At 43.8% G+C, this 27,727-nt stretch overlaps 1 protein-coding gene across 2 annotated transcripts in view; it reads left to right on the forward strand.

Moving 5' to 3' along the window:
• Nucleotides 1–27,727, forward strand: part of MSN (moesin) — a 42,560-nt gene extending 14,833 nt beyond the window's left edge. The window contains exons 2-13 of one of the 2 annotated variants that reach the window (XM_057429586.1): nucleotides 9,498–9,581; nucleotides 17,334–17,429; nucleotides 17,967–18,241; nucleotides 18,661–18,744; nucleotides 19,093–19,239; nucleotides 19,698–19,794; nucleotides 20,847–21,010; nucleotides 21,471–21,601; nucleotides 22,282–22,442; nucleotides 22,846–22,938; nucleotides 23,326–23,559; nucleotides 24,525–27,727. In XM_057429586.1, the coding sequence (XP_057285569.1) occupies nucleotides 9,498–9,581; nucleotides 17,334–17,429; nucleotides 17,967–18,241; nucleotides 18,661–18,744; nucleotides 19,093–19,239; nucleotides 19,698–19,794; nucleotides 20,847–21,010; nucleotides 21,471–21,601; nucleotides 22,282–22,442; nucleotides 22,846–22,938; nucleotides 23,326–23,559; nucleotides 24,525–24,689 (1,731 nt within the window). In that variant the 3' untranslated portion in view covers nucleotides 24,690–27,727. Of the gene's footprint in view, nucleotides 1–9,497; nucleotides 9,582–17,333; nucleotides 17,430–17,966; nucleotides 18,242–18,660; nucleotides 18,745–19,092; nucleotides 19,240–19,697; nucleotides 19,795–20,846; nucleotides 21,011–21,470; nucleotides 21,602–22,281; nucleotides 22,443–22,845; nucleotides 22,939–23,325; nucleotides 23,560–24,524 lie in introns of those variants that run through there. The other variant, XM_057429587.1, reaches the window with a different exon arrangement.

A 27,727-nucleotide genomic window follows, 5' to 3' on the forward strand; every position in this document is an offset into this window, starting at 1 on the left:
GTGGCCTGTTAAGGGTCTTCTCAGATGCTTCCAGTGGTGGTGGTGAGTGCTGGAACTGTTTTACTGGTTAAGTTACTGCAGTAGCAGCCAGGATAATAGCATTAGTCTAAGGTGTGCAGCTGGGGGGGGGAGAACATAAAATACTTGTTTGTAACCTGTGAATAGGATTGCTTAGGAGGGGCACACAATAGCTCTGAGGAATGTCACCCATACCACTGCTGGCATTTCAAACATGCTATGCCTCCTGACCTGCTGACTGCCTTTAATTTGAAGAGCTTTCACTGGGGATGTGGTTAAGCTCAGACATGTGAAGTACAACTCCCAACCCTACTATTAGTGTGCAGAGGCCATAATAGGCATATACTGTTTCACCAGAGAATAGCATCTTCTAACAGGCACACAAAAAAGGGTGTTTACAAAATACCCCCCCCCCTCAACCAAAAGCCAAAGCTACTCAGGGTATAGAAGTTGAATGATGGCAACTGCATATGGCTAGATTTTGCTTCAAGTTTTCCCACCTGATCCAGATGGTGTGGAAAAGAGGTCAGAGTTTTCCCCCATGATTCTTCTTTTAATCTCCTTCTGAGTTTTGGCTAGTAAAGGATGTTCTTTAAGTAGCTCAAACAACAGGGACAAAAATAGTTATTCTAAAGGCCTCTTCAAACTAGCAATGTTAATGGCTTGGAACAGCTACAGGAAAGCAAAGGGAGGTGCATGAGGAATCTATTTATGAGAAAGGAAATGGTAAAAATAGAGGAATTGATCCATTGCACAAGGTTGTGACTAAGTTGTGTAATAAATGGCACACAAGTATCTGGACATAGCTGTAAATGTGGGGATCCACCCATGGTTTCTTTTACTGGCTTGGTACTCTCATCTTGCAAGTCCTTTTGTCAAAGTGAAACTTGTTTGCACTCCGGACAGGGTGGCAAGCTGCTAGCAGCCGTAGTATTGAAACACTACCAGTAGGATGCGACTACTTGCTATCCGCTTGGTTGAAAAGGAAGGAATTGCATTTAAGTAGCTTAAACTTGGAAACGTGTCACTAATGGTTTTGGAAGCCATGCTGTGTAGGGGGTAGGGGAATTCCCTGTCCCTTGTTTTTTTTCCTTTTAATTGTTTTGAATGAATAACTTCAGCATCTTCTCATGAAGCATGACTTTTATTCCTGAAAACGTTGCCTACCCAAATCAGATGATTAAATTGGGTAAACGATGCCTCCAGAGATCTAAAATGCCAAATTCTCCAGCCTGGCAAAAGCGCTGGCATAGCTCTGGCTTTGTGTGGCTCTGTGTTCTTGCATTACTAATGTGTGCTCCGTAGTGCTAACTGAAGAAGACAGCAGAAGACAATGGCAGACAGTGTCTTCAAAGAAATAGATTTTATTTATTTATTTATCTCTGGTAATATTCCTGTTTACCACTGGCTACGTGGAATAATTTCATTTTCCTTATCACTGAGAGATGAGCAGTGCAAATTCATCTCAAAATAACTTCCTGTGTTAACAGCCAAACAAATACATATTTGGGGCTCTGATACTACAGTGTGACAGGGCTTATATTAGGATAAATCACTTGTTTTCCTCTTTGAAGCTGACTGCTTTAGCATTATTAGTTTGCTGATGACACCAAGCTGTGTGGTTCAGTTGATAATGTTGGAGGGAAGGAATGCCACCTCACGTTTGTGAGGTGGGCTGATGCCAACCTCATGAAGTTTAGCCATGCCAAGTGCAAGGTCCTACACCTGGGTTGGAGCAATCCCAGGCACAGCTACAGGTTGGGCAGAGAAGAGATTCAGAGCAGCCCTGTGGAGAAGGACTTGGGGGTGTTGGTCGATGAGAAAATGAACATGAGCCGGCTTCAGTGTGCGCTCACAGCCCAGAAAGCAACCGTATCCTGGGCTGCATCAAAAGGAGCGTGACCAGCAGGTCAAAGGAGGTGATCCTGCCCCTCTGCTCTGCTCTCGTGAGACCTCACCTGGAGCACTGTGTGCAGTTCTGGTGTCCTCAACATAAAAAGGACATGGAACTGTTGGAACAAGTCCAAAGGAGGCCACGAGGATGATCAGGGGCTGGAGCACCTCCTGTATGGAGACAGGCTGAGAAAGTTGGGGCTGTTCAGCCTGGAGAAGAGAAGGCTGCGTGGAGACCTCATAGCAGCCTTCCAGTATCTGAAGGGCCTATAGGGATGCTGGGGAGGGACTCTTCATTAGGGACTGTAGTGATAGCACAAAGGGTAATGGGTTAAAACTGAAACAGGGGAAGTTTAGATTGGATATAAGGAGGAAGTTCTTTCCTGTGAGGGTGGTGAGGCACTGGAATGGGTTTCCCAGGGAGGTTGTGAATGCTCCATCCCTGGCGGTGTTCAAGGCCAGGTTGGAAGAAGCCTTGGGCGAGATGGTTTAGTGTGAGGTGTCCGTGCCCATAGCAGGGAGTTGGAACTGGATGATCTTAAGGTCCTTTCCAACCCTAACTATTCTATGATTCTATTTTGTACTGGATATTTAGAGCTGCCTCAGTCAATCTCTTCTCCTTACCCTTTTCAAGAACTGGGATTGGCTCTTTCAACCACTGGATACAAAGTCTGCTTTAAACCCTGTCAGAAAATGTGTATAGCTGTTGGAGTGGACATGGAATCAGCTTATTTTGAACCCATTTGTTAGATAAAGTAGAAATTCTCTGCTCTTCTAAGCTCCATATGGGGCAGAGGTACTTTTAAAAGCTTCCACATTGGTCATCAAGTGCCAGAAGTGTGGGTAACCTGAAGAGTAGCTTTCTAATGGCCAGCATCTGTAATCAGCTTTCCCCATGCCCTGTGTTGGTAAATCGGTGCTATGAAGGTGAATATTACTGGAAACCATGGGCAGAGAGCTTTCTGTGTCGGCAGCATCCCCTCGGTGTCTCTGCTGAAGTGAGATAAGTGTCAGATGCACACTTGTGTCATAGGGCATGTCTTGCTTCCTGCAGCTCGGGCGCTCCCTTCTCCACCCTTTCTTAGTTCACTTTCTGCAGACAGACTCTTCAAAGCTGTGAGCTTTCTCAGTCTTGCCTGCTGTTGCTGTAGCTTGCTTCCTGTGGTAGCTTTTCCCCTTGCTGTTCTCAACAGCTTGGCTCCTGAAGCTGTCTGTGAAAGCTGCAGCTTGCTGCCCACATGTCTCCAGTAAAGCGAGGTGGCAACTGGTGGAAGTGGAGGGAGGGAACACAGCTCTGATGTGGCTTTAAGATGTGGTCCCACAGAGGTTTCTGAATCAAGCTGTTTGTTCTTCTATTGTTTTTAGTTCAAATACTGACCTAAGTATAAGATTTTATTGATAAGGTGCTGCTTAGCTTTATCTGGTGCTTGATTTTAAATTAAGCAAATTGGTAATTTTGTTGGGTTGATGTTGTCTCTAAGTGAATTTATTAATCCATGAGGTATGCTTGGGGTTAAGCACTGTTGTGTATGTGGCCACAGGGCTCTGCGCATTAATCCAGTGGTTGTGGATCCTCCCTGAGGACTTGGATCACATCTGTGAGCTGTAGGTCAGTCAGCGATACGCACTTTACAGTAGAATCTGGAGGACGCTGCCAGTTCCTCATGTTTTTGAAACTCACATCACTGTGGTCTAGGCTGTTGCACACGAGATGTGTGATCTCCATTCTTCTGCAAGGGGGATGGATTGTGGTGGGGATAAGGAAACAGGCCAGAAAAAATTGTTGCTGAAGCTAATAAGAGGAGCTTCTTTCTGTGCTTCCAGACTGCAGTTCTTTATCCCTGCTGAACTCAGTGGTTGAGCCCATTAATTGAGATTGGAGTATGCAGTCCCTAGTTCCTTTTGTCACTGGCTGCTTACAGAGAAGCCGGTTCTCCCTCTGCAGTTGGCTTTTAATTGAGTTTTATTATAGTTACAGACTGAAGTTTCCCTTAGATGACACTGGGCTGTGGAATTTAATGTAATAGTGGATGCAACTTTACTGTAAGCTTCATGTAAACCTGCCATTTCTTGCTGAGTCTGACTGTCAATGTTGGCATTTTTGTGTGCTTTAATGAACAGCTATGTGTCTTGTTCATGTACAGTAGCCTGAAGCTTGTAATGCTGAGCTAGTTTTAAATGGTGGTTGGGTGCATAAGATAATGTATAAGAAAGGCAGTAAGCTTGGGCACCTTCAGCAATTTGATTCACAGTCTATAACTTTCTGTCCTGGTTTATGTCTTAATATACAGCAGGTACAGCTAGGATGTGTTAGTAACTAGTGTATTGCTGAAAGGTATAGTCAACTCTGGTTTGTTCGTTGTAACAACTGGCTTTGTCAGAAATGATATTAAAAATAGCCCCAACTGAATAACTAACAACTACTGCAAAATGAAGTCAGATGCTGTGTTGTCAACTGCGCAAAGAGAACGGGGTGGATGGGAAGAGTGCAATCACTACAGTCACAGGGGTGTTTTATCTGGTAAAATGTTTTCAGATAATCCTTGCTGTGTGCACTTTTAGTCTTGGTATAAGGTGACATGTGCAAAGAAGCTCAATTTTTCTGTAACATCAGCTTTTTCACCTCAGGCTCTGCACCAAAATCACTAGGGATTCTTTAAAGGGTGAGTTCCTACTACAGGCTGTAGTTAGGTACCAAAACATAGTAAGTGCCTGTGAGGGTGATGTTATGTGTACTGTATCGCACGTAAGTCGTACCTCTGGCTTGCTGGTACCGTGTGCCTCAAAGGTGGGCAAACTTCCAGCTCTGCTATATTATGGTGACTTCATACAAATTGTCATGGTGGGGTGGAATGGGATGCCTTCCTTGGCTGTGTTGCCCCCATCTGTGGCTCCAGATGAAGGAGGAGTGCTGTGTTCCCAGGTGAGTGAGGAGGAGAGTAGTAGAGATAGCTGGGAAGCTCCAGGAACCTTTAGGAGGGTTAAAGCTCTCTTTGGGACTGCAGCGTGGCAGGGCCAGGGCTGGTGCCTGGGGTGTACCTGCTGCTGTTCTGTTCCCTGATGAGCTTAGGGGTATGAAAAGGCCCTTTAAGACTGCTGGAAGGGGGCTTGGTTTAATTAAGTGTAATCCCTTTAAAAATTGCAAGCGCTTTCACATGACCCGATTCCAGTCTTACACTGACACAGAGGAACCAGGGCTGTTTCGGTGGAGTGCTGGCACTCGGGAAGGAGCCAGATGTCTGTGAGTATTGCTGGTGCTGCAGGTGGGGGCTCTTCTGAGGTTGTGCGAAGCATGATGCCCTGGTACGCTCCATGGGTCAGCATGTGACTCCTGTCCCCGTGTTGGCTGGCCAGCTTGGTGGGAAGTGAAGTACAACCCTGGGGAGCCAGTGTCCTCTAGAACACACTTGTGTTTTGAGGGACAGAGGAACAATTCTCATTATACTTACTATCCTGTTGCTAATCTTGTTGCAAACCAAAACTGAGAAGGTTTTCAGATTATTAGGGTGCCTTATGTGATCTAGAGTTCAGAGTTTATTCAGCTTCACTGGGATTTGATATGATTCTCTGGTCATAACTGTTGGAACCGATGCATGGTGTTAGTTTAGTACCTTTATCTGCAGAAACTGGTGCTCTGTAGCATAGGGGGTCTATAAAGGATGGCCTGGAATTACTTATTAATTGAACATCTGTAATAGCCAAATGAACAGTTAAATATGGGTTTTCCCTATGCTATTTTCTCCAGAAATAATCCACTTGGTGGCTTGAACTTGAGAAATATGAACATCTGAAGCTTGAAGCCTGTGAACCAGCGGGGTATAACAGCTTCCTCACACTCAGGAAATTGAAGGAGGAAAGAAGCTTTAGGTTAGGGTCAGAGTTTTGCAGAGGTTGATACCCTGTTGTGCTGACCCTACCTATTATTCTGACATGAATTTCCTAGTTCTCTCTTCCTGTCTCAACTTCTGACAAACAGAACTGTCTGTTTTACCTCTTGTGCTGCTCAACACGCTGGGGCATTAGCACAAGTAGTACATCCGTTACTCAGTGTGACGGTATCCGTCTTTCCTGTTTGTCCTGCCATGTGCAGCTACAAATTTTCGTCTTAGGAAGTAGTTCTAGCAAGTTATTAGTAGGGCCTACTGAGAGACTTGGAAGGGAGCTGATAATCACTGCTGCTCGTAAAACTTGGGGAGCTCAGTGAGGTAGAAAGTGAGACTTGAAGGGATATTGGCAATATTAAAATATCTGGAAAGGTGCTGCAGATGGGTGCCTGGTACCAGTCTCTAAGCCTGTCTCCTGTAGTCTGCTAAACACTATGGGAGGAGGGTGGTTGTGTCCTGTAGCTTTTGAAAGCTTTTGCTTATCAAAAGGAGCTTTCTTTGGCTGCAGCTGCTCTGGGGGCTGGAATAGTGTCTCTTCCATGCAAGAGGTTTTGTCTGTGTAGGAGGTCTTGCCCTCACCACAACACTGTCCTTGGCAGCAGGAAGCTCTTTAATGCACTCTGGTAGTGGCAATCTTTAGCTGTGCTTAGACTGGTAGAACAATGGTAATTCCTCAAATAGAGAAGAGGAAGAGTTGCTAGGTTTCTAGCTCTTTCCTGTAGCTGTTATGAAATGAATCAGTTAAATATGGGCTTTTTTTCTTGAGTGTTTTTTAGCTTGGTGCATGTAAATTTATTTGCTGGTTGAAAAGTGGTACTTGAATTTTCTTGTAATGTGCAAGATGGCCTCCTCTGGAAGCTTTTCATACAGTGTTGCTAGCTGTTTGTATGCAAAATATATGAAATGATGCTCATAAGATAAAAGAAGGCTATTTAGAGGCCACCTACTAAGGTAAAACTTCTGCTAGATGAAGATCTAACCAGAATGTAGAGGGCTGCAGACACTAAATAGGCTTACCAAAGCTGATGTTTATAGCAGCCTAACTTCTCAGCCAAGTATTAAGTTAGCGTGAAACTAGTGATTAAAATGGCACTGGTACAGCCCAGGACATACTTTCCCCAGCACAGCCTGCTGATGGTTAACAGCAGTTCGCTGTTGAGTGTGTTAAAGCTGAGTTCCGATCAGGGAAGCTAGCATTACCAGGGTGTGGTTCTCGAAAGCAACAAGCCTGTTTCCTGTGGTGTCTTAGCTCGTGCTGCCTTATAGAACAGGCTGAAGTTGCCAGTGCAGACCCCAGTCAAGACTTTGCTGCTCCTAAACCTTAGGTTGCTACGCATCTTGAGCATAGGGGACTTCTGCGGGGTGGGGAGGGAAGTGTATCTCTTCCTATTGAATGTACTGATTGAAAGGTGGTAACTGGCCAGCTTAAGTGCATTTACATAAGCGATGAGTTCCAGCATGGGACCTTATTTTACTGGGCTGACAAAGATGTAAGTCTTAATTCATGCAGAATACTTATTTATGAGGATAGTTACTGAAGCAGCTTTGTTGTAAATTTTAAGCTCTGATTTGCTCTAAATAGCTATTTGGGCACAGGCTGCTAAGAGCTGCCACAAACATTTCAGTTCCGTTTTCTGGTGCTTCCTCTGTGCTCAGATACTTAAAGAGTTCAATCACCTCTGTGCATGGTAAGAGTAGCTACTGTGTTTTATCCTCATACAGTGGAGCACAAAGACTGTTTTTCTCTCACTGTAGCTGGCACGTTTGTGTTTTAGGTGAACATGAAAGACTTCAAAACCCCCAGTAAGCAACTTGTTGCTCAATAGCTCATTTAATGTACCCCCTCTTATACTTAGATGTGCCCTATGGACATCTTTGCTCTGACTGGTGGGTGTGCTGAGCAAAGTCAGGCTTACAAGCCAGCACTCTTTGTAGAAGAGGCTGCTTCCAGGTATAAGTAGCAAAGCTGTTTTTGAGAATGTTCAGCCCTCCTAGCAGCATCTGGCTTCCTGGATCATCAGGGCATTGTGAAATGAGCCAATTGGCAACACCTTGGATCTGAGGAGAATAGTTTTTGGACAGTATAGCAAAACTTCAGGCAACTGCATGCTATTGAAAGCTGCTAATTTTAAAGAAAGCTTGATTGCCTATGAGTTGAGGTCGTTTGCTCTGTCCCTGCTACTTCAGTACACTGTTTGACTTTGTTGTGTCAGAAGGTTCAAAGGATTTCAAAACCAACTCATGGAAAAGCAGACGAGGAATGTTATCTTTGGTCCGGTAGTGTCTATGTAGCATTCCTTATGGATGCAACAGTTAGAACTGCAACTCTACTTGACTTCAGTTGTGCTTGTTAAGCCTATGTTTAACCTCTTATAGAACATGCTGAAATGTTTAGCTAAAAACTTAAAGCCTTTAGGTTCCTCACGAGAGGGTGTCAAGTATGAAATAGTGCTGTGCCTAGGCTCAGGTAGGCTTTGGTAAACTTCAGAATCTGTTTGGATATAATGGTCTCTTTCAGCACTTGACTTAGGCTTAGTGAGCAGAATACTTCCTGTTTATGGGGGAAAAATGATTGTAGCTTTCTTGCAGTCTCCTGCTGCTGTCTTAGTGAACAAGATGTGAAATCTGTCCACGCACTTGATAGGAATATGGGGATCAGATCTGGCTGCTATCATGTCAGTCTTGGGTGGTTCTTTGACTATTTCTCTGTTTACTCTAGCTTTTTGGTGTTGTGTTAGCTTATAGTCCAAGTGTGAATTTGAGGTATTCTTACTGAAATTGTTCCTGGTACAGTTCCCTTCGCCCCTTGAAGATGGGTTGAGTATGCTAAGAGGATTGACTGCACTGAAGAGCAAGCAAATTAGGATTTGCTGTTGGGGGGGGTAAATAGCTACTGCAAAGAAGAGAACTAGGAATGCAAGACCTGTAAGCTGGGGCTTGGTGCGCTGTGAATCTCTTCACTGTGTACAGCTTCAAGGTTTGAACCTTTGTCTTGATTGAAAAACATTAAACCAGTTTGAGCTAAAGCATCTGCAGCTTGTGTTCCTAAACTGGGACATGTCTTTGTCTTTTTCAGTTGATAGGTATGCCAATGGAAATGAATTCTCAGACATTTTGGTGTACTTACAGGTCTTACTTTGCCTGGTCCAAAGTTGAGGCATCTGTGTTTAGGCAGGAATATTCTTATCTACACTTAAGAATCTGCACAATGTTTTCCAGCAGTGTTCAGCTGTTGTAATGCAATTGGCATGTTTTACGCTAATCTTTGAGGTGAAATGCCTCTGCAGTTGTTAATTCTTCCAGGGGCTTCCTTGACATCCATCCTTCAGATGGAAGGGTTGGATGTCCGGTTGTTTGTACCAGGGTTTGGAACATCTCTGCTTTTACGAAAGACATCAGAATGTTCTGCACTACAGAAATTCAACTCCATAAACTGTAAATGGCTCTCACATATGTCAATGTACAGACAGGAATGCTGGTAGGAATGGAGAGGATAAGCTTGTACAATGTGAAACAGGAAAGTTATATTCTATAGGGAAACTGGGAACACCATGCTGGCAGGGCAGAGGACTTTGTAACTGCTGGCAGTGAAATTCCTGGAGGCTTTAGAGCTGGTCCTTGGCTATAGGCAGATGCTGGTTTTCATGTTTTATGTGACAACACACAATAATGTGTTGTAATGATGCATTTTCTGTCTTCCAGATCAGCGTGCGTGTTACTACTATGGATGCTGAGCTGGAGTTTGCCATCCAGCCCAACACTACAGGGAAGCAACTCTTTGATCAGGTAAGTGATAGAGCTGCAGAAGATCTAAAGTTGATACAGGAATTGTGATTCTATTAAGGTGACAGCAAACAATTTCTAAAGGACTTCAAAGATTAAGTGACAGTACACAGTAGGTTCAAGAGAATTTAGCATAGTAAGACATTTTCTTCTTTTTTTTTTCCAAAAACTACAGCTTTTTTTTAATCTCCAGGAATGTGTTATGAGCTGTTCTTACCTCTAATGAATGGAATTGGTGTTACAGCTCATAAGATTTGGAAAACAGTAGATGTCTGCAGTCATAATTCATAAGTCTTTGAGGGAGTTAGTAAGCTATCTTTGGTTGGCTCACTTGCAAGCACTGAGTAATTGATTTCAAAGAGTAGTTGCTCTCTAAAACAGGAGAGGCTTAGCTGGGTTGCAAATGTTGCTGCAGTCCCTCAGTGCAGGTGAAATGACGTTCTACACTCCCATCAGGCCCTAAGGGAAATCTTAATGAAAGCTATGTACTGTATTGTATTGAGCTGTCTTCATTTGGGTTCCTCAGCCTTCTTCTACATTCACTTGGCTAGGCAAATTTCCTCCTGCTTTGGTCCAAACAGAAGCAGGGAGGCATGTGCAGCCCAAAGTTGGAGCAGCTGAAGGCAGACATTATCCATTACGGCACTTGAAACCTTGACAGGCTCCACTGTGCTTTCTCTGCTGTAATCTTGAAGGCCACGGGTTTGCTACTTGGAGGAAAATCGGAACAGTAAGTTCATAGCTTAAAGTAAAATGAATCTTGGAGTAATGACAAGATGAAGGAAGTGCCAGGCCAGATAGGTCAGATATGGGTGTGGTTCAGTAGTGCTCTGCATTGTGAGGCCAGCTCTACATAGTACCTATCTTAACAAAGAATAAAACTTAAGGGGTGACCCACCCATAGAAGTCAGTTACTTCATCTGGGGCCAAAAAACCTCATCTGAATCTTTTTGTCAGATGCTTAACCACAAACTACTACTTTCTGCCATACTCAGCTGAATGATTCAACACTAGATGTTATGTTGCTCTTTGCAGCCCAGCCCTGAAATGGAGGGAATAGAGCGAGATCCTAGGCTTTACAGAAAGAGCATCCTTTTGTAATGGGAAAAAGAGAAGGGCTTTGAGGGAAGTTCTGAGTTGCAGTGTCATTCTCAGCTGTGTGATATTACATAGTAGCTCCTACATATTTTAATCCTGTGTGGTCTCAATTACAACAGTTTTTGATTGATAGAGGTGAGAGCTGGCTTCTGTCCAGGATCCATGTGTGCAGCGTGGATCTCCAGCACTGCTAGTTCACAGGAGCATATACCAATGAAGCTGAGGTGAAATACCCCAAGTTCCTCAAAAGGTGAACTATTTTTATTTTGGAAAATAAGTGGAAGTTTCCTATGATTATTTTTTCAAAACCTGGTTTTGGACTTTAATCCAAGCAGAGCACCAGGTGCTCACAAGTGGTGCTGTTGAAGTCTCTGGTGTCTTTAATCTGTGCATGATTTTTTCAGTCGGCTCTAGACCATCTGCATCTTTTGCTGCAAACTGACATTGTGGTGGCAGACTTGGGCTTCAGCACTTTGTCTCCAGAAGCATCCGACTGTGTTTCCAATATGGGAACTCCTAATGTCTTAGTAATTGATTTCGCTCCTTTGTGTCATGTTCTCCAACAGCTGCATGTTCTCCTCCCTGCTGTGTGCTTCACACAGCACCTGTCTAAACACAGGTTTTAATTTGCTTTTGCCATCGTAAACAATTTGCAAAGGGAAAAAACAAATGATGCTGCTGCAGAACTACGTTTCTATATTGCTAATGTAAATGAGGCAGTGTTCAGTTCAGCTGAATTGGATTGTAGGTGTAGTCGTAAGACGAAATGCAGTGTATGTGAGTGAAAAGGTGTCTTAAGCTAGCTGTTAAACATTTGCTATATCTAAAAGGTCTGGTGGACATCCCTTTATACTGTCCATATATCAAGCTTGCGGGAATAAGAGTTAAACTGTTTTCCAGTGCTTTAGCACACAAGATTTCCTTGTGGAGTTAGTGATGTCGGTTCCTGATAGGGCTGACAACTGAAATGAACGTCCTAGAGCCTAAGCGGTGGCTGATGTCCAGGTTTTGACTAAATGATTAGTCAAAGACCTAGCACTATAGTGCTAGGTGGTGTTAGTGTAGTTACTACCACAGTGATGGTGGTAGAAAGACTAACCCTTTGCTAGGGCTTGAGAACATTGCGAGCAGGAAGGTAGGGAGTTGGCAGTAGATGTGATGGTATCAGATCTGTCTTCCACCTCTAGCATAAATAAGGAATTCTCAAGGCTACTGCTATATAAGTATTTGAGGAGCCTAATCGCAGCTTCTTTTGCTGTCTTGTGGGCTAATTATTGGCCCTTTATGCAATTAAGGAAACTTGATTGCAAAGGAAGCAGCATTCAGCTCCTGACACAATGGGAAATGTATCATCTTTGAACAATTGCAACAGACTATCTTTTTTGAATGGAAAATTCAAGGCTCTTTCCTGTTGCAGAAAGATTTTACAGTCATGCTTGACGTAAAGGAAACCAAGTACTACTTGTATATGAACATGCTCAAACAGATTATTGATCTTTGCATAAAGAACTAGCTGAATGCCACACCAAAACGCGAGAGCCTCTAGTGAGCTCGCAGTAAATACTAAACTTGCTCCCTCTAGTATGGGGATGGGGCTTTGAATATGTTGGTAGCTGGCATATAGCCAGTATGTTTCAAATGGCTGAGCTGTTTGTGTGGTTTAGATTCTGTAAAGAGATAGTCCAGAGCTGTTCTACCTGCTGACACTGCTAACGGGCTAAGCAGTCACTGCTGTCTGACTGATAATCTGTCCACCCTGTATCAGTTTCTGTCCTGACATGGTCTTGGGTCCCATGGTGGGGGTGTGTAAGAGCAAAGTTATGGCTGTTCATTTTCTAGTTCCTTTAAATGATGTTGTCCTCCTGGAATTGCAGATTGAGTATTTTCTGCATGATGCTGGTCCTGAGAAAGGATCTGCTTTCATCAATGCTTTTTTTGAGGGAAGGGAGTGTTCCTCTGCAGAGCAAACTTATGGTTTTGCTGTTGCAGCACATTAACCTTCTGGTGTAAAAGCTGACTTTTGACTCTTTCACAGAAAAAAAGTAAGTTATCCTGCTTATTTTTGCCCCAGAGTGCCCTCTCATTAGAGCTGTTAGTTCAGAGTTAAGCAAAAGGGAAGCTTGTGAGCATTACCAAGGTTTCTAGCTGTACAACTTCCTTGGTGCATGCTGCTGGCTTTGCTCAGTAATATTTAGGCAGATTGTGTTTCCATCTGTTGTGTATAAAGGCAGATAAATATACTTGTTGTGCCACACAATTCTGACCTGCTCTGAATAAGATTCAGAAGGCTTTGTAAAGCCTATATCTGGGTAACAGCTTCATGAGGAGGAATAGTTTGAGTCTGAAATCCTGTAGGAATAATAGACAAATGGGCTTGAGGTAGAACTGTTCCTGTCTCCCTCTTTCCTGCTTGGTTAAATTCCAAAGTAATTTTCTGTAGTGATAGAACAATGCAGATGCTTCACTGCTTTGTTGGGAATAGTCTTCTGCCCCAAAGTAGCTGGCTGTAGAAACATCATTGAGCTGATAGTAACATCATGATTTATACTGGAGATCTTTGTGTAGCACCCGATCCTCATGGCTTGTATCTGCACAGCTTTAGCTTAAATAGCTTAAACTTGTATGCATAGACAAAACCTGGATTAATTGATACAGGAGGATTGTACTATCTTGTCTTCTGAAGGTTTGCTTATATACCTTTTGCTATTGTACCTTAACATTAGCTGATGAACTTGGTGCTTATTGACTCACTAACAAACAGTAGCTCTGTTCCCATTCCTCAGCTGCTAGCCATGGATTCAAAGAAGAGCCTGAGGATGGGTTATACCTGTCAGGGCTGCTGCTTATCCCACAGGCCTGGTCACTTCATGGGTACCTTGAAATACTGCTTTCCTGGAGATGCAGGGCACAGGCATCAGTGAGAGCTGCTTGTTTTGCTTCTTTGACCTTTTTCTGTATCAGGCTGAAGTGCAGTTGGACTAGGGACTAGTATGTAAAACAAACACAAAGCAAATCAGTGCGATCTCCAACACATGAGAGATTAACTGATTCCCTGGTAAAACTGCTTAGCTACTTACTGCTGTGGGTAGCTTTGAAGTTGTGTCCCTTCAATCTTTACCTTTCTTTTCCTTTCAGTCTTCCTTTTCTTTTGATTAAATTGGTTCTAGCTTGAATCAGTGAGATTTTGGCCTGTTGGGGGAATGAGGGGACAAGCCCATGGCTTGGACAGGGAGAGAGGTAACTAACTTGCTTGCCTAAGTGCTCCATGGCTGGCTACAGGCTTTCATGGAAATGCCCTGGTTAATGGACACTGCATCTTACTGGCTCCTCGGGCAGCCTGTGTACAGGCTAGTCACAGAAGCCTCAACTGCTTTAACTTCTGCTCTATGAAAACATATTCCCTTCTTCCATGTCTCCCACACATGCTATATGAAGCAGCTTCTAAAATGCTTTGTTTCTTATCACTTTTGACCTTGGATCATCCTGGCATCTTGTTCCTTCATGCCCCTTTGGAGCCCCATATTCCTTCTAGTCTCTGGTAGAGAACTCTGCTGTCTGCTGTATCAGGTCTGTTATGTGGGGATGTCTACCCATTTGAAAGGCCTGGTAGTGTTTAAATACATAGAAATGGATCTGGAACACTGAATTCAGTGTATAAAAACACTGAACCAAAAACCTACTACGGCAGTTTCATGGTAGCAAGCAGCAAGTCCTGGGATAGTGGCTGGCTCCTCCAGCAAACCCAAGGACTCTTGTTTGTGTAATGAAGGCTCGTGGTTGAGTGGTATGGAAATGTGTCTCAGATTTCACAGGAACATGTGGAAACTTGGCTTTTATAAAAGCAGTAGTCCAAAAATGGACTGCTTGTTGCTAAGGAGGTCAGTGGCAAACTGTAACAAACTTAAAAACTTAAGATCCCATCACTTAGCACTTTGGCACTTTAGTACTTTGAAAGGCAAAGTTAGAAATATATTCATTGGGCAAATGGAAAGGGAACAGTTGAGTCCTTTATGGCCGTAGATAGAGCCCATCGTGGGTATTAAGTTAGGGTACCTGTAAGACCATGTTCAAAGTTGGTTTTGATTATTGCATACGAAACTGCAGTTGTGGCACCAGTTCAGAGCTCCTCCAGTAATAAGGTGCTGTGCTAGCAGTTTTCTTTCAGAAGTGCTTGATATGCTTGTTGTAGAAAGGGAGAGAGGCCTGCTTCATCTTTAACTAGGACAGCATGTGAGATTCAGGACAGGTTAATGCTGTGGTATAGCCTGGGATGCTTTGGCCTTTAGTACAGGAACTTGGTCCTACTGGAGTGTCTTCTCTGCTTGCGTGCTTTGATCTTGCTATCTGTTGCTAATTGTAGACTAAGCCTAGTACTGCAGGCTAAACAACACCCATGGGGTGACTTAATGTTCTCTTTGGCATGAAGAAAAGATGTCACACTCCATCTGAGAGTGTAGACTTTAGGTGTGTAAGCATAGCATTCTGTGTTAAACAGTACTCTGTACCTCTCCTGTGTGCCGGCCCTTCTCCATCCTCAGCTGCTGCTAGTAACTGCTTAATGGAACTTCTCACAGTTCATCAGGGCTCTGAATGCTGTACACCCCCAAATAGAATTGAGCTGCCAACCGCCAGCCAGACTCCTTGCAGCTGTAGAAAGCTGTTTCTTCTTCATGCTTTTTCCCTTGCTGAATGGAACTGAATAATCTGCTAAACATGAGGTGGGAAGGAGGGAGGAAGACTATCCTTTTCACACTTGCCCCCCATGATTCAGTAGCAGCCTGGGGGTGTGATGTTGTGTACTGTGCTGTCTCCCCCTCTCCCCTGTCCAGTTTGTTGTTGTCACTGCTATTGCTGTGGAATAAAAGTCCTTTTGTGCAGGGCCACAGTGTGATGCCTTTCAGTTCCTTGCTGGCAGTCCAGCTTGTTGCATTCCCAGGCGTAAGCTGCTGACAAATGGAAGTGAGTCAGGCAGACACATGCAGCAGAGGGGGGAGCTTTCAACCCATTCAGATGTTAATACTGCTGAGAACAGCTTCCCTTGGACTCTGGACAGCCTTTCTTCCTCTTCTCCTACCTTGTGCTTTCAAAGCATACAGCAAACTTTCTTCTCCAGAAGTCTCCTTAGCTGTGTGTGTGATACCCATGAGTGAAGGTTTATTTGCCCCACATTCCCTTGTGTTTAGAAGGGCTTCAGGCCAGCTCTCCAATTGGTATTCAATGAAGGACAGGCTGAATAATTTCATGGACTGCTGTGGGATGATGTATATAGAGTACATGATTCTGTGTGTGCTACTAATGGCATGCCTCTGCTGAAAGCTTCGTTTGGGTTTTGGGCTTAAAAAGAACTGGAGCCCTAATTCTGCTTTTGTAAGGCCAGAAGAAATGTGTGATCCAAGCCCTAAAGAATCTAAATAGTGATGTGTTTGCTGGGAACCTATGTCCTTGCTCTAGTGTATCTCTCCAAAGCTGGAGACCACATCACAAGGGAGCAGAGTGCATCCTTAGGGTTTCTTAAAGTGATTTAAAAGGAAGTAGGCATTTAGGGAGAAATCATAAACCATGAGAGAAGGCAGTACAAAATGACCTCAGCTTACCTGGCAGAGGGGACTCCATGATCGGGCAGCGGGTTTCCCAGGGCAAGGCCCATACCCTGCTGTCCAGTTTCCAGGAGGGAAGCTGTGAGCAAGCCTGAGGGGTGGGTGGGTGTAAAATCAGCTTGGAGTGTTGTACTTTAGGTGCCATGTCAAAGGATATTCTCCCTTCCCATTCCTTTTCTAGTAATGGAGGGGGCAGATAAGTGCTGGTATGAGGAAAACTGGGGGTTCAGGAGAGATGTGGGGGAACCTAAGTTTCCAGACACTTGCAGTGTGCTGTGGCATGTTCTAGACTTGCCAGGTCACAGAGCTGTGGTCTTATGCTAGTGAACAGTATTCATCAAGAAACCTCCCCACCCTTTTTACCAGCAGTAGCATTCTAGAGCAGTAGTCTTGCCCCTCCATGAGGCTCTTGTCTCTTGTTACAGTATGTCCATAAAGCCCTAACTCTTACTTACACAGTATGCATGGTGTGCTAGGGAAACGACCAAGGAGAGAGCTTACCTAATGATGTAGTTAATTTTTGTGGCAGCTTTGTCCTGGCATAGGAATAGCATTCCCCACTGCAGTACACCTTAATGGTGCCACTTACTAAAGAGCTGCATGAAAGGGCGGTCCACAGCTATTGGTAGAGTAGAATACAGATCTTAAACCAGCACTGCCTGGTAGGACACAACCTTGCAGGTGATTCATGGCTTTCCCAGTTGTGGTGCATTTGCATGATCAGTGAGGGATTACCTGAAAGTGGAGCTGTGTTCCTGACTCCTGGCAGCTCTTGCACCTTTCAGAGCTGTTGCATTGTATTTTGGCTAAAAATGTTGTCATTTATAATTAGCTGCGGGAAGTAGTGTCCCAGTTGTTGTTTATAAATAGCAGGAAGCCAGAGAGAGAGGGGGGAGAGGGAAAAATACAATATATCTCCCACTTACCCCCCTCAGATGCTGCATTATCCAGGTTTGTGCACCGTAGCAGGGGAGGTAGAAGGCTGGAGCACTCGTGTTTGAACTTACCTTGAACAGTGAGATCTGCCTGGCTGGGCTCTTGCTAATCATCTTTCTTGCAGGTCGTCAAGACAATTGGTCTAAGAGAGGTCTGGTTTTTTGGACTTCAGTATCAGGACACCAAGGGCTTCTCAACATGGCTGAAATTGAACAAAAAGGTATGTTTGCTCCGAGCTTTCACTTGGCCTGGGTTCCCTTCTCTTGGAGGGCAGGGGCAACTTCAGTCTCTCTACTCCTGTCAGGGATCTGGTCTTGCCTCTCCGCACACCTGGAGTACCATAAGAGTAGCGAGTTGGTGTTGCCTTCCTTCAGCCTTGGCATCCCCTCCCCAAGGTACAAGGAGTCATGGCGTCTGACCTGATCCTCCTGCATCTAGTCCTGCTTGTCATCCAGGCAGATCTCTTATCTTTTCTGTTAATGTGCTGATGTGGTGCTCATGTGAGCATCTTGGAGGGAACCCTGGAAAGTAACTTACCCAGCACTGACCGTAACTAGTGGCTTGTCTAAAGTCCTGTGGGAAGAGGTGATGAGGTATTTGGCGATAAGGGATTGAAAATCTTTGCTTTTCTGCCCATTCACTTCTGCATTGGAAAAGAGAATTTTTCTTTTTTTCCAATGCGTGCTTGCCTTGCTGTTATAAACTGGCTCCCCTTCACTTGATATGTAGGCTATAAAATGTGATAACTCTGTTCCAGGTAACAGCACAGGATGTACGTAAAGAAAGCCCCCTGCTTTTCAAATTCCGTGCCAAGTTCTACCCAGAGGATGTGGCAGAAGAGCTGATCCAGGACATCACACAGCGCCTTTTCTTCCTTCAAGTGAAGGAGGCAATTCTGAATGATGACATTTATTGCCCTCCAGAAACAGCTGTCCTTCTGGCTTCTTATGCTGTCCAGTCAAAATACGGAGACTTCAACAAAGAGGTGCACAAGTCTGGCTACCTTGCTAGTGACAAACTGCTCCCACAGAGGTGAGTGAACCTGGGTAGCCTCAGACCTTCTTTGCTTTAAAGGGCTTGGGATTCTTTGGGGTAGGAGATGTCTTGATTGGAGTGTTCAGAATAAAATACAGCCTTGTTTCTCTCTGAGGACTGGTGTTAGTATTCATGTAATTAAGAGCTTTAATCTTACACATCCTATTGCTACTGAAGAAACTCTAATCAGGAGTAGTGAGAGAAGCTCCAAAACAGAACAGTTGCTACAAGGAGAAGCACAACTGAATACAACTTGTCATTTGTCAGGAGTCTGAATACTGACCGGTGTGTCTCTAGCTAGCCTTATAATAAAACTGTATCTCCTGGAATACTTTTGTGGGGAAAATATGATGCCAATGGGGTTTTTAATGAAACATAATTTGATTGGTTTTAAACATCTTGTGTGTTCTTTCTAGAGTTCTCGAGCAGCACAAGCTTAACAAGGACCAGTGGGAGGAGAGGATCCAGGTGTGGCATGAGGAGCATAGGGGAATGATTAGGTAACCGATGGAAGTGTGAAACTGGAGTGTTTAGAGTGGTAAATGCTAGTGTGTAATGTATGAATACATACAAAGACCTGTGGCATGCTTCAGGAGGAGTTAGTATTCTTCAGGTTATTCTGCGCTGTATACCCAGGTTCACATGCCTCTGCCGTCTCTAGTCCACATCAGCTGGCTGTTCTTGCTAAAACAAAACTGAGTTTGCACAGTTTGTTATTATCTGCTGGGGTGGTGCTTGGAACCTTTGCAGCTTGTTGCTGCTCTGCCCATGTAGGAAGGCAACACTATCTTCTTCTAATGGCTTATAGACCTATTAAAGAGTATCTGCTTTCCTTTTGCATGCTGCAGAGAAGATGCTGTCTTGGAGTACCTGAAAATTGCACAGGACCTGGAGATGTATGGTGTGAACTACTTCAGCATTAAGAACAAGAAGGGCTCTGAACTATGGCTAGGCGTAGATGCTCTTGGACTCAACATTTACGAGCAGAATGACAGGTAATAAACCCCCCTCTCCTCATCATTGCTTTTAGCTCTTTTCTAGTGTAAAGGCATTCAGAATTAAACTTTTCTGGAATTCAGTTCTTTAACTAGACTTTACAATTTCTATGTTCTTGGCTGTGCTTTCACGCTGCCAGAATGATCCATAAAATGTGCTGCTTTGGACAGAAACATACAAGAAGTTGGCAAATGCTGTTAAGCTAGTTTTACTTGTGTCCCCAGTCTTCCTGCCACAGATGCATTCTTCAGTTCTGTTTTCCATTAAAAAAGTGGGATTGGAAAACTGCTTCTTATGTTTATAGTTCATTTACATGACTAAATTTGCTGATTCCAGTCAATGTAAGAGTACTGAAATATGAGGGCAGATTTGCTTGAATTTTGAGCTTTATATTGCAAGTCAAGGATTTGGAATGACTTGGGGCTCTTTTATTTCCTTTTGCTTTCTGTTTCTGCAGGCTGACACCGAAAATTGGATTCCCTTGGAGTGAGATCAGAAATATCTCGTTCAATGACAAGAAATTTGTTATCAAGCCTATTGACAAGAAAGCACCAGTAAGAAGCAACATTCAAACTAAAGTTTTTGGTGGCTTAGCTGAATGATCACCACCCCCCCCCCCCCCCCAATGTCTTCATAATAATGCCAAGGCTGACTCTTGTAGTAGTCAGGTAGTAGTGCTCTACTACCTGATCTGTTCAGGGCAGTATGCACAGAATGGGTCTAATGGCAGTAGGGTGATAACTGGGATTTATTTCTGGCTAGGAGGGCAGAATTTTGAGTATAACCTTAAGCTGTTTGAAGTCAGTGCCAGGGAGAAGCTCTTTGCTTAGGGTCTCTGATTCTCCTAAGACTGTTCACATTCTCTGATAATACAATTAGGATCTGAGCTGACACCTACGTTAATATGAATGCTTCCTTTGCAGCTGACTTTAGTAGTGCCTGGGATGGTCTCTTGCAGTTTTTCCCCTTGCTTGAAGCTGAAGCTTCAGGTTATTTTGTGGGGTTTGCTGGGAGAGCTTTTTCTTGCAAATGTATAATTAATGTAATTGGTTTCATCTGTAAGGTTTATTAATTTCCTGCATCAGCTGATACCTTCTGTTCATTCTTGCTGCTTGGAAGCAGTTCCCTGCCACTGTTGCTCCTTTCTAATAGGACAGTTATTTATGCATTAGACATAATGCTTAACATCCTTTCTGGCCTAAGACAAAACATTACACTTGCTGTGGCTGGTCAGACTGTTGCATTAAGTAATTGTGTGGGAAGGAAGGTGGGAAAAGTCATAGTCTCAGTGTGCCTGGTAAGACAGCTCCTGATAATGTTTGTAATGAAACTGTGAAGCCAAGTTGCTGTGTACTTTGTGCTAAGGATGCTTTACAGTGAAACCCAGGACACTGTAACAACAAGCTGGGCGCTTACGCCCTGTATGTATTTCTTGGATTGAAATTCATTCCTGAAAGATAAGTGTTTAACTACCAAGGAATTGGATACCATTAAGAAAACCTGGTGAGCAGTTCCAGAGTTCTTAGGGTCTTGGAGCATATAGCATGCATAGGGGGCTGCTTATGTTAAAAGAACAGGTCTAAAGCTGCCTTTTTCTTGTCCCAAGGACTTTGTATTCTATGCCCCTCGGTTACGGATTAACAAACGAATCTTGGCCCTTTGTATGGGGAACCATGAGCTCTACATGCGCAGACGTAAACCAGATACCATTGAGGTGCAGCAGATGAAAGCACAAGCTCGGGAAGAGAAGCATCAGAAACAAATGGAGAGGTTGGTAGGGTTCTGAGTAACCCAGACTTGGTTGATCACTGCACAATGGCATTATGTGGTATAGATTGCTGGCAACACCTTAATGTTCTGGAGCCAAAAATAGAGCAGGTTGCTTTGTGCTTCAGTAGATCTTAATGGGATGATGGAAATGGCATGTATCACAAATGTGACCCACAGTTGCTTTCTTGGAATTAAAGATTTGCCTGTCCATTTGACAGGAGTGATGTGGATCTTGATATAAGGAGCTTTCCCTTATAGCATTGCTATTATCAACTTGTCATTGAGATAAATGCCAGCAGAGCTTTTTTTTTCTCCACTGCTATAAAGGGGCATGCGTGGAATAAAACTCATAAGCTGTGTGCTGTAGCATACATCTTTTGTGTGCTTATGGCTTTACTAGCAGTGCTCCAGTCTGCGTAACTGTTAATTTGAAGTTACGTTATGATTTCCCTCTTATCAGAGCCCTGTTGGAGAATGAGAAGAAGAAGAGGGAGTTGGCAGAAAAGGAGAAGGAGAAGATTGAACGTGAGAAGGAAGAGCTAATGGAGAGACTCAAGCAAATTGAGGAGCAAACCAAGAAAGCTCAGCAAGGTAACATGAAATGTTCCAGTATTTCCTTAGATGCATAATCTGAGTGAGAAGGGTATAGTGAGAAGAGTGTAGCTACGAGCATCTCAGCTGTTTCGCTCTCCAGTATTGTGTACTAACTGGTGTTAGGACCCTGATTTGACTTTCCAAAGCTGAATGTAAGCTTTCTGTATACAGCTTGTGAAATAGGACTTGCATTAGAGATGAGTGGCAGCCAAGATGACTCTCTGGCAGCAAGTGTACCTTGCAGTTGTTCATGTGCTGCCTGGAAGCTTTATCCCAGCATGTCCATAGCAGGAGGGAATCAAAATGTAGCCGGGGTAACACGAGCCAGTACTCTGCTGGTGGGATTGCTGTCTGATTGCTTGGCCAGTGTTACAGTGTGATACTGCTCAAGCAAATCCTGTATGCTTCTCTGCTTTCTAAGTTTGTCATTTTTGGAATGAGTATTTCCTCACAAATGAATTGGGCAAGTAATCTGTCAGTTTGCACAGGCCTGTCTCTTAGCCTTCCAGCTCCAGTTACAATATGAAGCAGATGAAAGGAACAGTTGCTCCTATCTCTCCTTTACTTGTACCTCTGAAGGAGAACCCTCATCCAGGACATAGATGTAAAGGCACCTTCCTCTTCTACTGTCATTCTTTACTTGATCTCTCTTCAAACATTCTCCCCTATGCTTTCAGAACTGGAAGAACAAACCCGCAGAGCTTTGGAGCTGGAACAGGAGAGGAAACGAGCTCAGGAGGAAGCAGAGAAACTGGCTAAAGAACGTAGAGAAGCCGAAGAGGCAAAGGAGGCCCTACTGAAAGCATCCCATGATCAACAAAAGACCCAGGAACAGCTGGTAAGTGGGTGAACTGAAAATTGGGTAGGTAGGATAGTGACAGGGCATCTAAGCTCTTCAAGCAAACCAGGCTATGAATATAGCAAGGAAGCATACTCTGGTTCCTTAATCTATAGCCTCAAGCAGATGAACTTATACCTGAATACAAGTTTATTTGTACAGCAGATATGAATTGTGCTCTTTTCCTTTTTTGTATGTGATACCAAGAAGAGTGTAGAGCAATTGCTTTTCTTGGGTTTTCGTTTTCCTTTGCATCATGGAGATGTCAGTTGGACTGAAGTTTACAGAAACGTTTTCTTACTGTAAAGATGGTGGAGATACTGTTTTTATTGAGGACTTTGACTGAATGTTTCATCTAGCATGTACTTTGGTTCTGTCCCCACTAGAAGCCTTTCTTTTGCAGGCTGCTGAGATGGCAGAACTCACAGCTAGGATCACGCAGCTGGAGCTGGCCAGGCAGAAGAAAGAGAGCGAGGCCCAAGAGTGGCAACAGAAGGTAAAATAGAATCTGGGCAAACAGCAGTACTTTTTACAGAGTTGCTCTTCATTCTGTGCTGTGACCCAAAGTACTGCGCTAGAAAACACACTAGTGTGAATGTCTGTAAGCTTGAGGCCCTTGTCAATACCCAGCTTTACTTTTCTTGGTGGAATGACTGCTATTCTGACTCCATGTAGCAATATTTTGACTAATGAGGCCTGTAGCCCATTTTCAATGAATTAGAAGCATTCTTCAAAACTCAGAACTGTTAGCAGGAAGCTTTGCAAATGGTTGTGGCTGAGTAGCTTTGGAGCATAGGAAACCTTGCCACTGAGGCACTGTAATAAGCACTGACACATGCACTCAGGATTATATTGGCTAACTCAGTGACATGTCCTGCCGCAGGCACAGATGGTGCAGGAGGACCTAGAAAAGACCAAAGAGGAGTTGAAGACTGCCATGAGCACTCCTCACGTCACTGAGCCCATGCACTCTGAGAATGAGCATGATGATGAGCAGGATGAGAATGCGGCGGAAGCCAGTGCTGAGCTGCGGTCAGAGGCCACCATCAAGGACCGCAGTGAGGAACAACGCACCACTGAAGCGGAGAAGAACGAACGGGTCCAGAAGCACTTGAAGGTAAGGAGTCACAGGAGAGAGGGTGTGTGTCTGGGGGTTGCTTCTGGTTGTGTTACCAATAATTGCAGCTGGTATTTACTGTATTTAAAAGAATAAAGGAAGGGGGGAAAGAGGTGGTCATGATCTTGTCAGATAGCTGCTTGAGCAAAGAGGCAGATCTTGTCTCCTTGACTTCCATTTCACTGCGAGTAGGGAAGCATTTTTAAAGCAGTGCCAAAAAGCAGCATCTGTTGGATGTAGTGTGCTTGCATGAGTCTTGCCAGCCATCTGACAGCTGTTCATAACCCTGGATGCAATGAATTGGAGAACTTGGTCCAGTTCCTATCAAGCAGCTGTCTGTAACTGTCTTGTCTGTCTGGGTTGCATTGCAAAACCCTGGAAGCAGCTCACTAGGACTCAGGATGGAGAGATCAGTGCTGTGCCACTTTCCCATATGGAGCTCCAGTGTTCTGGTGTTGACTCTTTCCAAGCTTTTTGTTACACTGTGTGCTAGTTGCCTGATTTGCATCAGGCTTTGCTTGTTCTGCATCGTGCCGTGATAGTTATGCACAGCAGAGTGACAGAGGTACACTTTATCTTCTGCATCAGGCTGCTTTTGTGATAGAAGCCTTGTAACTGCTTGCATCCTGCAAGATGCTCTTGTTGAATTTAGGGGTCCCTCCATTTCACTTTTTGAAGTACATGAGTGATAGACTGCCTGATGGCTTCTACCTTCAAATGTCAGGGAGAAATATTAACAGCTCCATATAATCACAGGGTTGGAAGGGACCTCTTAAGATCATCTAGTCTCCCTTCCTCGCTCAGGTGGGGTCAGCTGGAGCAGGTTGCCTGCAACTGTAAACATTCAGGCTTAACTGTTTCCATAGACACTGAATCTTTGGGAGGATCAGTAAGAAACCTCCTTGTCCAGCTTTGTGTCTCTGGCGTGTGCTAACCCATTGCTATCTGCTTCCCCTTCTCTGAAGGCTCTTTCCTCAGAGCTGGCAAATGCTCGGGATGAAACCAAGAAGACAGCCAATGATATGATCCATGCTGAGAACATGCGTCTAGGCCGAGACAAGTACAAGACCCTCCGTCAGATTCGGCAGGGCAACACCAAGCAACGCATCGATGAATTCGAGTCCATGTAAACTCTCCCTGCACCTGCTGCCCTGCACTCTCTTCTCCTCTCTTTCCCATCCTCTCCCATCATTCACTCGTAATCGTGCTACGCTGGAACCACTACAGAAGAGTGACCATGGTCTTATTTATCAAGTTTTGGGCAAATGCTGGAGTTAAGCAACAGAAGAAAGAATAGTTATTTACATCTTCCTGGGGTGGCTTGTCAAAGCAAACGTGTACTGGGGCAAATCTGAAATTGCTTGGCTTTGGGTAAAGTCTCACTGCGTGTAGTTTTGCATTCCTTACTGAAGTGGCTGTGTTGCTGTCCTCTCCCACTGGGTGAGGTGGTCAGCAGATGCTTTCACTGAATTATGTACAGTAAAGTGCTAAGTTTGACACTGTGCCTTCCTACTAACTTGTGCAAGCTTCAGTATTAAGCTTAGTAGCCAGGGTCTGAATTTCTGATGATAACAGGGTCTGAATCATGTAGTTGAGAAGAGGAGGCTGGAGCTTAGGAAGAAGGGTTAGAGATACAATATGGGCTTTTTAAAAGACCAAAGCTTTTGTCCTTCAAACATAAGCAGACCAAACAGATTCTGTGGCGTTCCTGCTGGTGTTGCCTTTATTGTTTAATGATGGAACTTTGAATTTCTAATCATGCAGAGGCCTTTGGAATATTTCCACTGATGCAGTGTGGTTTGGAGCCTTGAATTCCCTGCTTTCCGGAAGTTTTGTCTCTGGTAAATGGCTTTGTTCACTGTCATTTGTCTGACTTGAATGTAACCACTGAGGCAGAGATAGCGAAGAACCACTGCCTTCTTTTTTGGGTTTGCCTGTGGAAACCTAAAGGGGTAGGTAAAAAAGGAGTCAAGACTCAAAATTTTTGTAGCTGTATTTTCCCTTTCTGAACCAGGATATTTCTAGTCGTGTGAATAGGAATTCAGGTCTTTTCCGTAAGAGGCCTTCTTAACACATAGTCATTGGTGCCTTATGACTGTGTATACATCTGGTGTAGCTCAGATGCAATCATGAAAATTGATCAGCAGCTGGGGACCAAAAAATACTCTTACCTGGGTCACGTACAAGACTGTATCTGTCTTCCTGGCTTCAAGCAGCGTTTGAGGGGAGAGGATCCTGAGATACTTGTCCAGTTGTTGCCTTAATCCTCACTAGCATTCTGCCAGATCCCTGGCTCAAGTGCTTTTCCTTTCCCAGAAGGATGCTTTGCCCCTTTGTAGCTTTGAGAACAGAAGGCTTTGTCTCTTAGAAGTGGTTGTGAGACTGGTCCCAAGAGCCATTTGTACCAGTTACTGTATTACCCATCACCTCCTGTCTTCCCAGCTATCCATGCTGTAGCTAGCCAGAATCCTTCCTGCCATTTCTGGGGAGGAAACAGCCATGCACGCTCAGGGTTGAATTGGATTTTTGCCTTGATCCTTCATAGAAGGAAATGTAAACTTTCTGAAGAGGCCTCTTAAGAATGGATTCCACCTACAATGGAGTCCTCCTTTGCTTTGCCCTCCTTGGGTTAGCCTGTCTCCATAGGAAGTCATCAGGCTAGCCTGTGACTTATTTTCTTGCCTAACATGATCCTAAATCTTGTGACTTTCTCAGTTTTATGGATTTCCCCCTTTGTATGGTATCACTGCTAGTGGTGATAGAAGGAAAACATCTGAATGCTAGAGCTTTTTCAGCTCCTTGCTCTATGGGAAAGGTAAAGGGGGACTGTGCCAAAAAGAAATGTTCCTGATAGTGTTAATAAACTGCAGTATTTCCCCAAGAATTCCTTGGGCTGCTGGAATCAACCTTACCAGTGCTGTATTATTTTATTTTTTGGGAGCAATACAGGTCTGTGTGGAGATCCATACAAATGCCAACCAACCAACCTCTGTTAGGAGCATAGCTTAGTGTGTTCCTAACCCTGGATGCCTTCTAAACATCCAGGCAGGTCATGTAGAAGCCCCCTTCTCCTCCCTGGACACAACAGTCTTTTGGGGGATCATGACATGGTAAGCTTTTGGTTGGCCAAAGTAGTTTGAAAGTCACAAATGACAGATTGCAGTTAAATTTGTTGGAACTGATCGGGTGTATTTCTGTACTGAAGGGTTACTGGCACTGGCTCTATATGAGTCTCGATACTGGGGGAACAGACAACCTTTACACTTCTGTTTTGGTGCTTTAAAGCTGGTTCTCAGCACTTCCGCTCTGTCCATTGCAACTATTGATGCATTTTGGGGTGAGAAAAGCCTTTATTACATTTTAGCAACTTCCTAACAAGCTGATGTATGGTGCCTGGAATATGTGTTCAAATAATAAACCAGTAAACCTTTTTTGCTCTGGGTCACACCACACTGCTGAGATCATGTATTATGATGCTGGCATGACTTCTGTTTATAGGGTTTTTTAATCGTTCTAATTCCAAATAGTCCAATATAGGAATAGAACGGCTTGTGCCAGTGAGTCTATTTAACTCTTTGTAGTTGTTTCAGCCCTGCCTTCTTCTTAACCAGTATTATATTCCAGTGGTATCTAATGATATTTGATTTCAATACTTCTAGCTATGCACAATTAGAAAATATTAGTCATGGGACGGAGGCTGTGGTTGTGGTCCTCCTTCTCTTGGAAATGTATACTGTATTGTAAAGAAATGATATTTTGCAAGAAAACTAATGTAAGAAGCTTTCAGTATTATGGTGAGATTTGTAGACACGGTTTTTTATTTGTTAGAATACAGTGAATTGTTCTTCTTCCTCTCCATGTTCCAGTTTCATTGGATAACTGCTCCTCTTGGGGATGGGGGAAGTACTTTATCAAATGTTTGCCTGGCTTGGTTTTTGTTTTTTTTTTTCTCTTTTTTTTTTTGTTGCTGTAAATTATGTTTTTGACCAGTCTTTTTACTGGATTGTAATAAAACATCAGTTCCTTAAGGTTATGGAGTAATTCGTGGGTCCATGTGCTTATCTGCAGACAGAACCTTGATATTAAGGCATTTTTTTCCTGTTTGGAGGAGTTGTTAAAATCCATACCCTTTTCTTCCTAAAGTGCCAATAAAGTTCAGAGAAACTCA

This window comes from Pezoporus wallicus, unplaced genomic scaffold (genome assembly GCF_028554395.1).
Source record: "Pezoporus wallicus isolate ANWC-B61680 ecotype Strahan unplaced genomic scaffold, APGP_CSIRO_Pwel_v1 contig_14159, whole genome shotgun sequence".
Classification (NCBI taxonomy): Eukaryota; Metazoa; Chordata; class Aves; order Psittaciformes; family Psittacidae; genus Pezoporus; species Pezoporus wallicus.